The sequence below is a fragment of the Gorilla gorilla genome, chromosome 10 (assembly GCF_029281585.2).
Source record: "Gorilla gorilla gorilla isolate KB3781 chromosome 10, NHGRI_mGorGor1-v2.1_pri, whole genome shotgun sequence".
NCBI lineage: Eukaryota > Metazoa > Chordata > Mammalia > Primates > Hominidae > Gorilla > Gorilla gorilla.
The window spans coordinates 118,817,805-118,830,142 of record NC_073234.2 but is presented as its reverse complement, the minus strand read 5'-3'; the positions used below and the strand labels follow the sequence as shown (position 1 = coordinate 118,830,142).

General features: G+C 37.7%; 1 protein-coding gene across 6 annotated transcripts in view; it reads left to right on the top strand.

Annotated features, from left to right (window-relative positions):
• The window catches only part of C10H12orf42 (chromosome 10 C12orf42 homolog), a 416,673-nt gene that overhangs the window by 91,844 nt on the left and 312,491 nt on the right, over positions 1-12,338 (top strand). For all 6 annotated transcript variants that reach the window (XM_055357852.1, XM_055357851.2, XM_019038009.4 and 3 more), the window contains one exon: positions 8,179-8,247. In XM_055357852.1, the coding sequence (XP_055213827.1) occupies positions 8,179-8,247 (69 nt within the window). The remainder of the gene's footprint in view (positions 1-8,178; positions 8,248-12,338) is intronic.

Sequence of the window (12,338 nt, the reverse complement as noted above, 5' to 3'; positions counted from 1 at the left end):
AAGATTGTTAGTAGACTTGTGAAAATTACAAAATTTAGAAAATAAGAATCATGATGAAAATACTGAATACGTTCTTTTAAAGTCAAGGAACTGCTAGGTGCATGACATGATATCATAATTATTTTTTGGTAGGGAAAAAATCTTATTTATCTGCATACTCATCTTAAAAAAGATCTATTAAAAAGTTGATAATTTAAGATAATTCCAGAATATGAGATTTGAGAAGTGCACATCTGTCCATTTTTGACCACAATGAATGTTAAATAGATTTTCAAGTTTTTTTTATGGGTATCAAAGTGATGTTCTTATTGAACCTTAAAAGCCATAGTGAGCCTTCCTTGTCTCCTGTCCTCCCCCTTGCAGCGTTGTAAATCTAACTTCTGCCCGTCCTATTGTTCAGAAAAAAGCAGCCATATTGTGCTGATTGCTATTAAATTAAAGCAGAAAGGGAGAGACACAAATGTGGAAGCCCATCTTACCAGCAGGGATACCACTATCTTTTATTTTGCATTTTGGGAGGGTCAGAAAGTCATGACAGGCCTCTGACCTCTGATAACCTCTTTGATGCTTCTGTGTGCAGTTTTTTGGGGAAGAACTTAATTAAATACAATTGAATTTCCCTGCTAACATTACCACTGAAAGGACTCCTTTTAGATGGCTCAGTGTTTGCTGGTGAGGAACAAACAAAGATGCTTCTTTTGTTCCTCAAAGAAAAGTTAGCATATGTTAGTTAAGGATTTGTGATTTCTTTTGACTAGACTGGCGGGTTCCTAAAAATTCAATGAGTCTTCTGAAATGGTAACCATGATAAAACATGAAATATGCGGTTAACTAAAACCCTAACTCTCTTTATTCCTGTTGGTTATTACTAAGGTTAATCTTTTAAAGAATTTACTATGTTAATCTATACTTAAAAATTATGAGCATTTATTTATAATGAAATTGCTAATGTTTGGATACATCAAATATAACTTGTTCATCTCCTGGATTTTTTAGGTACCAGAGGAAGGGAAGAGTTACCAGCAGATGAGCTTTTGTGCTTTTACCTAGGAGACAATTAAAACAGGAGTTGACAAAAAATATACAGTTTTTGGTTTCGAACAATTTGTTGAAACTTTGAGAAGCTTGTCTACAAGCTACACTTTAATAAAATGCAATAATCTATGTACTCTATAGGTTAAAAATCCATTTTCCCATTGTTACTCTTGGGCTTCTGAAATCAGTGGCTGATAATGACAAATGGAGGAATCAGTTTTATAATCATACACAAATAATAAGTTATTCAAATTTGAGACTTGGTACTTATTGAGAAAGGAATCGGGTTTATATCTTCTTAGATAAAAAGAAACTTTTCATCCTAGATGATTTTGTTTTCCTTGAAGAGAAGATTAGAATTAGGAGCTGATGCTTTTGAATTTAAAGTTGACTACTGTGTGTGTTAAGCCTACTTCCTCACCTCCACACCCTCTTCCTCTGTTTCTAAGCTTTCCCAGATCTCTCTAATTATTTAGGGGGAGAAAAAGTCAACACTTGACTCTGCTGACCTATCTGGCTGCTGCTCCGTCTCTTGTTTCTCATGCATGGTTAAATTCCTAAAAATGGTGTGTACTACACCCACAGCCTATATTTCCATGTCACTCTCCAGAATCTAGTTTCTATGTTCACTATATACTATGTACTCCAGGGGAAGGTGCCCACAATCAGGGCTACCATGTAAGTTTGATGTTATACCTTACACATGACTCCAAGCCAAGGGGATAGGAAGAGGCTAAAATTTTGGTGCATTTAATGGCTAGACTAAGTCCTACCATGGGGCTTTATCTGCAAAGAGGGGGGTGCCATTGTTACTATGATGATGATAGTGATTATTTTGTGCTTTGCCTGAAGGCTCCATAGGGCTAGCTGTGGCTTTGTCAACAATTCCCTTGGTCCAGTCTCAGCCTTTACTGTCTGATCTTATTTTTCAAAATCTCAACCTTTGAAAAGCACGTGATCAAGAATGAAACCTCATTTGTCTAAAGGGTGCAAAATTCTTTGTCAACAGGAGGTCTTCCCCAAGGCTGTTAAAATCTTAAATCACTATGGGATTGGGATGAATTGTAGTTGACCTTTGAACAGCATGAAGGTTGGGGTGCGGTTGCCCTGTGCAATAAGAAATCCATGCATAACTTTTGACTCCCCCAAAACTTAACTATTAATAGCCTACTGTTGACAGGCAGCCTTACCAATAACAGAAACAATCAATTAACACACATATTTTTGTATGTTATGTGTATTATATACTGTATTCTTAAAGTAAGATAGAGAAAAGATGTTATTAAGAAAATCATAATGAAGAGAAAATATATTTACTATTTGTTAAGTAGAAGTGAACCATCATGAAAGTCTTCATCCTTATTGTCTTTACATTGAGTTTGCTGAGGAAGAAGAGGAGGGGTTCGCCTTCTGTCTCAGGGGTGGCAAAGATGGGAGAAAATCACTGTATTAGTAGACCTGCGCAGTTCAAACCCATGTGTTGGTCAAAGGTCTACTGTATTTTTCTGTGTATTTAAACAAAATACTAGTTGAGGGAAGAAAAATAAAGATTAAAATCATTATGTAAAAATGCAATGCCAGTCTCTTTTTTTTTTATCACTTGGCTGTCTCATCCCCTCCCCCTATGCAGCCATCCTGATGGGAGACACCTGAACACTGTGAAAAGGCTGCAGGCTTTATGACTAGGAAGGCTCACCTTGGAATCGCAACTCCACCACTTACTCAGTGATATTGCCTTGGCTGTCATTGAGTTCTCTGGGCTTCAGATTTTTCATCTATAAAATAAGGATAAAAATTGTTGGCTGTCAATAATTCTTTGGTGGAGGATAAAGGGAGTTATTACGGGGCACAACTACTATTTGGCCTGGCAGCAGCTCATAGCAGAGTCAGAATGTTCTCTCAGTCTACACTTTCCCCGTGCTGACCCTCTGTTAACATTACTTTTACTTGTTCTTTTCAACTGGATTTTTTTTTTCTTTTTGCTCTTTCTTCAACATCTGGCTCAGCTGACATCTCTTCCAAGAAGTGTTTACTGATTCTTCACATTTGTCTAAATCTTCTCCTTAGGTCTGGGAAAGGAGCTCCCCTGGTACCTTATGCATCCATTTTCATAGTCTTTATCCTGTTGTGCTGTAATTGCACCAGGGGAGCATTGTGGAGATTATGCTTCATTTATTTTTGTATCCTTGGTACTGAACATAGTAAATGGCAAACCAATAACTATTTGAAAACTGAATTGTCTTGATCTCAACATCTGGACAAGTGGAGAGAAAAGCATCAGCAAAGCCATGGCAGTTGGGAAACATAGATCATTAGAAGCAGTGGTGACCAGACCCCTTCCTTGTATGTTTCATCTGTAATGGATATTCCTCTATTGCTTAATTTCTGATCTATTACACTATCCAGGTCTCTTCCTGGAGAAGAACTGATCTATTTCCAGGGCTTCAGCTATGTCTTTTCTTGACCATACAACCTCTTGAAAGCAGCTATCTACAAAGATCAGTAGATCAGTACCTTGCTGTTCCGGAACCAACATCACCTGGGAGCTTGTTATAAAACCAGAATCTCAGGCCCTCCTCTAGACCTCCTGAATTAGAATCTGCATTTTAGCTACTCCTCAGGTGATTTTGATGTACAGTAAAATGTAAGAAGCCCTGGATTAGTAGTACGTGCCTTCAAGAATAGTGTATTCCCTGAATTTATTGATATTTAAATGCCTTTGCCTATGAAGTCTCAGGGAAAGACATTGGGTCTGTTGCAAAGAGAATGAAATAGTACACTGGTATATTGATGAGATCTTGGCCAAAATCAGGCAGTAATTTTCTAACCAAGTTAACCACAAATGAAGCAATCCACATTAGATTAGAACTAAGTAGACAAACTAAATATTTTAAAAGGGTTCAAGTAAGTGAGAAATAAGTATTTCATCTTAATGTCTTGATCCTCTGCTTGGATAGAAAATGATTATCATCTTAAAGGAGACCATTTCTTTAGAAAGAAATACACTACCCCACATCAAGGCAAACATGTTTTTTATTTGGTAGTAGTTTAATGACCGAAGCAAGGATTTCAAAAGCTATCTCCTGGTTTCCGTTCCAATCTCAGAGGCAAAGCAAGTATTTGCTTTCAGCATAGTTGACACCCAAGCTTTTTGCAAATGTTTCCACAAAGCCAGCTGTCCTTTGTAGATCCCCCTGGGAACTTTTCTTTTGGTTACTAACCCTCGAGAGCCTACAGCTCCCTATTTGTGAAGGTATTTGTCAGATGGAAAGAGGTCATGAATCTTCAGATCTTTTTGAGGAGCATGATCAAGACTCCAGTTTGAAAAACTTTATCCCTTTGCTCAGACCTATGGGCTCATCTGAAGACTCCCTTCTCCAGCCTTATCATCCCATTGGAACATGCCCCTCCACACACATAGATAAACAAAAACAGCATGTCTGTAGCATTTCTTGGCTAGTATATTATAGGGTTAAAATTCTGAGAAAATTCATTACTTATCTGAAAACTTCATTGGATTTTAAATGCATTTTTATACTAACATTTCTGTTGATGAATCTTGTGGATGCATGAAATTTTATGTTTACTGCTTTTGTTTTATCACCAGTTCAGTCATGGTTTCTCCCTGGATCTCGTCTTTGTATCTTCCCTAGTACCTTATTCCCTCCTTCTTTTTAAATAACAGAGTCCCAGAGAGTGTTTAATGACTGACCTTTAGTGCCATGTGCTCAGTTGAATAAAAGGCTGTGGTCAAACACTCATCTGGAGAATCATGTTACAAAATCGTCAGTGACAAAGACCTGCTACTGAGATATTGTGGCCTTCCAAGGACCTGATGGTGGATTCAGTTTTTACTCTTCACACACCTATTAGGTGGTTCAAGTGTATAAATGCGTGCGTGTGCACTTGCGTGTGTGCATGCCTGTGAGCGTGAACAGAACAAAAACCTGAACTCTCTAGCACATACCACCTGTTTTCACATCATTGTTGTTACAAAAGGCTTTTTTTCCCTCCTTTAATTAGCTGAGCTGTCCTATTTTTTCATAACTTGCCTCTTCTCTAACATATGGGCTGTAACCGTATTTCTTTTCATTAGACCTGAGCCTTGTTTGTCATTTATACCATACTTTTGCCTTTCTCTTTCATTTGGAAAGAAAGAGAGGCTTTTCTATTATTTTAGAGCAAAGCACCTCTGGTTTATGTGGCGACTCTTGTGGCTTTCTAAATGCACTTGATTTAGCTTTCAATGTGTAATTACTGCCAAACAAGTTAATTGCTTTATAAGTGTCCAAAATTCCCTGGTTTAATTTTGCTTTCATTTAGCAACCTTCATTATACATCCACTGTTCAACATAAACACAAATGATTGTTAATGAATGCCTAATGCCATATTCATTAGAAAATCAGGTTAATGACTGGCAATGAATATCCCAGCTACTTTATTCTTTCAACCTTTTATTTATTTATTTTTGCCTTGTTGATTACAATAGCTTTTTTGTTTACCAGGCAATTCTACCTGTACTCCTAATCTGTTTCTTTCTGGACTCCTCGTCTTGCTTAAAAGTTCAAGGTAAAGGTTTCTAAGGTACTCTCATTCCTTAATTGTTCTTTCTTCCTTCTTCCTGCAAATACCTCCAGTATATGCAGCTATTTGTACATAAATTATATCTCAATAATGCTTTATAAAAAATTTAAAAACCAAGATAATCAGAATGCACATGATTTCTTTGGGCTATTGGCTACCATAAAGTCTTGTTGTTTGGAGAACAGAAATCTCAGGACTGCTTTGTATAGATGGTCAGGTGGTACACTGAACTACCCTAAGAGGTATTGTTTTTGCATCACATTCTCTGTGAATGATGCCACCCTGCTGTGCCATCCACAACTTGCATAGCTCTGAGGAGTGGCACTAAGAAATCTCCACTGAAATAAAAAATGTATCAGAGCAGGGTGGTTTGGGACAGCATTCAGTGCTTCGTGCTGACTGCCCTGGGCAAAGGTTGCCTACTTGGAAGATACTGGATGTGTGAATGTACATGGTTCGAGTGAGTGGCAGGAAGTCCATGGAGAAGGAGAACTGAGACGCACATTATCGGGATGGGCCTAATTTTCCCCCCGGTGATTCTTGCTTTGTAAATGAAATTCCTTCCCCTCTCTGCAGACATGGCTTTTCCAATCAAACCAGCAGCTGGGGTTCAAAGGCTATGCATGTATGCTGATAATCCAACAGAGGACGATGGGCAGAACACAAAGTCCAGATTCTGAAATTTGAGCCCTGGCTTGTCACTACATGGTTGTGTGATCTCGAGCAGTTTCCTCATCTATCAAATGCAAATGTTGGCGATTTAGAATTCCTTCTGGCTCCACACCCTGTGACACCACATTCCTTTTGGGATGACAGGAGAGTGTCCCTGCATCCTTTTTCTTTTTTTTTTTTGAGACGGAGTCTCGCTCTGTTGCCCAGGCTGGAGTGTAGTGGGGCAATCTCAGCTCACTGCAAGCTCCGCCTCCCAGGTTCACGTCATTCTCCTGCCTCAGCCTCTGGAGCAGCTGGAACTACAGGCGCCCGCCACCACTCCCGGCTAATTTTTTTGTATTTTTAGTAGAGACGGGGTTTCACCGTGTTAGCCAGGGTGGTCTCGATCTCCTGACCTCGTGATCCGCCCGCCTCGGCCTCCCAAAGTGCTGGGATTACACGTGTGAGCCACCGCGCCTGGCCCCTGCATTCTTTAAGTGCATTGACTGGATGCTTACCATGTGCCCAGCGCAGAGTTGATGTCAGGGATACTAGGTAGAAGACAGATTTTCTTGACCTCATGAGAGGACATAATGGGGGGGCCCATGCACCCCACCTGTCTTTGACAGGCAGTACAAATGCATCACAGTTGTAGCACTACTCAGCTTCAGTGCTGTGAAATCTATTACCCTCCCCAGTTATTTACTCCAGATTCTAGTAATCTTACCTATTTCTGCCACCTTGGGTCCCCTTCTACTTCTCTTGTCAACATCCTTCAGTCATGGTACTTTGATCTCAAAGAAGCTCTTGCTTCTTCTTCCATTTTTGTCTCAATTTCTGTCTCTAGTCCATCACCCAAGTCTACATAATCTGTATTCCTTGACTCCACCTATGTCTGTACCTTCATAACCTTTAGTGTTATTGGAATCTTAACTTTATTTGTGTGATTCTTTGGTTACTACCTCCTGCTTTAGACTCTAATCACCTCTGGGAAAAGTAGTGGGCAACTCACCATTGTTTTTCTGACATATACTTGTATCCTGGTGACAGATTTTTTGAGGGTCTGTCCTTCATGACACCAGTCTTAACAGACTGGTTTTAGCAAATATTGGGCAACAGAAAGTCAAAGACCTTGAGGAGCATGACTAACTAAATAAATAAAAAGCACCAAATTGAAAACCAGAAGTATGAAAACAAATCCTGATATTATCTTATTAAGGTTTGATATTTTAAGTAAAATTGCAAGTAAGCTTCAAATCAAATGTCTGGTTTGATATTTAAGTAAAATTGTTCTCTTCCATTGTGAGATCCTCAGGGGTTACCTCTTCTGACCTCCCTGAGTATATCTATTGAACGTATTGTAGATTTGTTTCAGTCACAGGTTTCTACAATGATAATTCTACATGCCAAGCAACTCCAAATAAGTGACTTTCAACAAGAAACATTCATTTCTTATTTATGTTCAAGGGCCTGTGGGTTGACTATGGCTGCACTGGGCTCAGCTGGGATGGGCTTCAGGCTATGGGAGGTACATCAAAGTCACATGGCAAAGGGTGTAAATGTTTAATTCTATTTCATCCCAATATATCACCATATTTTCAAAATACTTCATCTCTCTCTTTCATCACATGTATCAGAGTTAAAATTTTACATTTATTTGTGTGATTATTTCCTTAATACCTGTGGCTTCCTCTGGACTCTTGAGGATGGGAAGTGTGTTTTGGGCTCACCATTGTTCCCAAAGAACCTGGGATAGTGTTGTGGGCAATATTGGATACTCAGTGAATGAACAGCCATGGTTTGAAAGAATTAGCTTCTGATCTGCCTAAAAACCATCTCAGAAATGGAAATATTTCTTTGTAAGAATTATTGAAGTGATACTAAATGCCTTGTTTCTAATGTTTCAGAAATCCCCTTGCTATATTCCCATTGTGAGCAGTGCCACCCTGTGGGATAGAAGCACACCCAGTGCAAAGGTGAGTCAGCGGAATGTTATGTGCGGGGCTGCTCCATAGTGCCTTCCTTTTGGGTTCAGTTGCTTTACACGTAAGCAGATTTGTTCCTTTGTATTTTTGACTTTATAGCTAGTAAAGGATTTTTTAAATTTTAAAATAAGAAGAATGTTAAAAGACATTTCCTAGAAAACTTTGGATCTCTGTTTGAGAGTCACGCCACCTCCTTATTCTTTGCACACAGATATGTACACCTAGAAAAACCTGTATCATCCACTGATGTCCAAGAATAGAAATCACAGTGCACTAGGGGTCTTTGCAGTGCCTGTATGTGGCCAACATACAGAAACTAGGGCAATAATTTTATCTTACCATCATCCATAACAATTTACAGCTGAGTTCACTAGGCAAAAAGTTGACCTGTTAGTAGTGTTCCTCTCCTGTACCACCTTCTACTAATTGGTTGCTAACGCTCTTTTTCTTGGTGAGAGCCAAAGTGAATGTTTGTCCCTACGATATGCATATGCATGACTATGAATGACTACGATGTGAACATGGAGATGGTCACCATGGCTGGCAAGTCCAGTTGTCATGGAGCTGTGGTAGCTTTCCAGATTCAGTCCCACCGGAGCTTTGTTTACAAAAGCAGGATTGGGATAAAAAGAACCTTTCAGCCAACACTGAAATTTACATCCTAAGGGCTTTAATCACCTTCATTTCCTTCCTATTTACCATGAAGGGAATTGCAACTTCCTCTAAAAAGGAACACAGCCCAGCAATACTGAGGAAATCACAACATCCCAAGCACATGAGGAGGAGATAGTTTTCTCTTCTATGGACTCCCTTTTTCAAAATTTGTGAGCAGGATTGGCTTAAATTACAGCTTGCAGAAAAGTAGCATATGGTGACTGGAAATATGATTCAAGAGTAGAAATCAAAGATGTAGAAAATCACATTTTAAGATTAATGGAAAAGGCCAATAGTAGAAAAGATGAAAAACATGACCTAATTGAAAAACATGACCTGGTTTTCTTACTGTTCTTACTTTGCACTAAAGCAGAGGAATATAGCTAAGTAAGGCACCTGCAATATGGTGTTTCATTAGTTATATGTCCATTTGGACTTTAAGGATCTGTGCAACTGAGGGATTCCATGACTCCCAGAATGGACTGTGTTAGAAAGGAAACAGGCCCCAGCAAAGTCCCTTTGTTAGTACTATTCCACAACTAGTATGTCAAGGCTCTTAGAAGGCAACACTTCATGAAAGGGGACCACAGATCCAATCTCTCATCAAGGTGTAGTGCAGGTGACAATGAGAGTTGGCATTTAGCTCATACTGCAGCAAGATGATGCCTCTGGAGCTCACAGACCAGTGCCCCCTGGGTGCCACTCCTTTCCTCTGACAGCTTAAGTTAGGACGGGGAAGTGAGTGCAGTCCTATGTAGATCAGGGCTTGGCATCAGCTAGATCCTCTTTTAAATTGCATCATCCCTTCCTCTCTCTTTCTTCTCTCTCTCTTCCTCTCTGTGTTTTTGTGGCTTTGGAGGAATTATAGAAATAGGACTAAAAACTTTTAAGATGTATATCTTTAAAATACTTTCATATTATTTGTTTTATATATAGTATATACTGTATATTGGCTGCCATATACTTTATTATATATTATACATGGTATATTATGGACTGTACATCAGATGTTGTATAGCACATGTATATGAAACATATATCATATGTAACATACTATCATATATATCAGATAACCTGTATTGTGTATGTGTGTGTGTCTTTGCTTGTCTCTGTGTCTGTGTCTGTGTGTATGTATTCCAGTATTATACCTTACATATTGTATTTACTGACCACCTAACAATAGTCAGATACTAAAAGCAACAGTAAAGAAAAAAGTCTTTGCTTTTTAAGAGACTATCAATAGTGAAGAACATAAATAATGGGAAATTGTCAGATAAATAATTCAGATAAATAATTCAGGTAGTTCCAGGAAACTGCTTTGTTATGAAAGCTGTAGATTGGTGGTAATGAGGCTGAGGGTCTCTTGGGGTGGGAGGAGGGTGCTGCTTTTGCTAGGGTAGGGTGGTCATGGAAGGCCTTTCTTCTTCTTCTTCTTTTTTTTTTTTTTTTGAGTTTGCTGGATCATATAGTAATTCTACTTGAACCCGGGAGGTGGAGGTTGCAGTGAGCCAAGACTGCACCATTTCACTCCAGCCTGGGCGACAGAGTGAGACTCTGTTTCAAACAAACAAACAAACAACAACAACAACAAAAATAGACTTAATAGTGAGCCTTTAGAATCATTTTCATTAAAATAAAGAAAAACACCAATGACTACTATTATTACGTCTACTCAAAAATGTCCTCGGGGTTCAAAGCAATAAAATATAGGGAAAAATATATAAGAACTGGGGGGAAAAGATAATATTGATTATCTACCTAGAAATTCTAAAATTATCTCCAAATTATTAAAATGTATAAATTATTAAAACCAAAACTATAAATTACTTTGGAATAAATTAAAAAAATCATAAGACATATATGGAAAAATGTATAAAACATTATTTAAGGATACAAAAGACGGTGCCCAAATAAATGAAGAGATAGTATGCATATGAATGAGAAGTCCATCATAGTATTTTTGGTGAAGTTAAAAGAAGATCCTATAAGTTAAATGAAAGATCAAGTTATGATCTTTCAGTTATGAAGAAGAACAAAATATGGGAACTTGTTTTACCAGATATCAAGACTTTTTATAAAGACTTAGTCATTAAACAGCATGCTATTTGCTCAAGGGTAGGCCCGTGGAACTGAACAGAATATATAAATCTGATATACAAAAGAAAGGATATTAGATACTGATGGGGAAAGGAAGGACTATTCAATAAATGGGGTGGGGACAACTGGTTATGCCTACAGAAAAAAAAGGTAATATTATATATCTATTCACACTAAATAGAAAAGTAAACTTTGGGCAGGTTTAAGAAAACAGTAACTTTTAGAGAAAATACAAAATATATTTTATGATCTGAGGGGTATAAACAGGTTTCCTAAGGTATAAAAATCATAAACTTTCAAGATATATTGATAAATTTTACTACATTAAAAATTAAAATGTTTCCTTTACCAAGCTTTATAACAAAAATAAAAGACAAGTTACAAGTTAACAACAAATATTTGGAGAGCAAATACTAACAAGGAATTTATATCTATAATTTACATAGAATTCCCACAAATTTGTAAGAGAAAGATAGTTAACTGAGTAGAAAAATGAGCAAAGGATATGAATTGACAATTCACTAAGAGGAAATCTGAATATCCAATAAAAGTATAAATAAATGTTTTAGTTTACTAGTGTCAAGGGAAATGCAGATAAAAACTGTAATGAAAGATGATTTCATACTCGTAAGTTGACACAAATGAAAATGTCAGATGATAAAAAGTGTTGACAAAGGTATAGAGAAATGGAGAGTCTCACATAAGCTGCTGCGGAATCACTTTAGAGAACATTTTCATGATCTAACACAGTTGTAGAATGCAAACACCTTTTATTTTATTTTTTGATACAAATATTTGTACATATTTATGGGGTACATATGTGATATTCTGTTTAATGCACTGACTGTATAATGATCAAGTCAGTGTGTTTGGGGTGTCCATCACCTTGAGTATTTATCATTTCTATGTGTTGGGATCATTTCAGGTCCTTTCTTCTGGCTATTTTGAAATATATAATACATTGTTGTTATTGATAGTCACCATACTCTGGTAATGAACATTAAAATGTATTCCTTCTATCTAAATGCATGTTTATACCCATTAGCCAACCTTTCTTTATCCTTACTCTCACCCTGATATGATTCCCAGCCTCTAGTATTCATCATTCTGGAATGCAAACAAATTTGACTCAACAATTTCCACCAAGGTATGAAATTAGAGACTGTGTACTCAATGAAGACACATAAAGCAGTTGTCCCCAACCTTTTTGCCATCAGGAATTGGTTTTGTGGAAGATAATTTTTCCACGGACCGGGGGGGGCGGTTTGGAGGAGATGGTTTCTGGATGAAATTCTTCTACCTTAGAAGATCATCAGACATTAATTAGATCA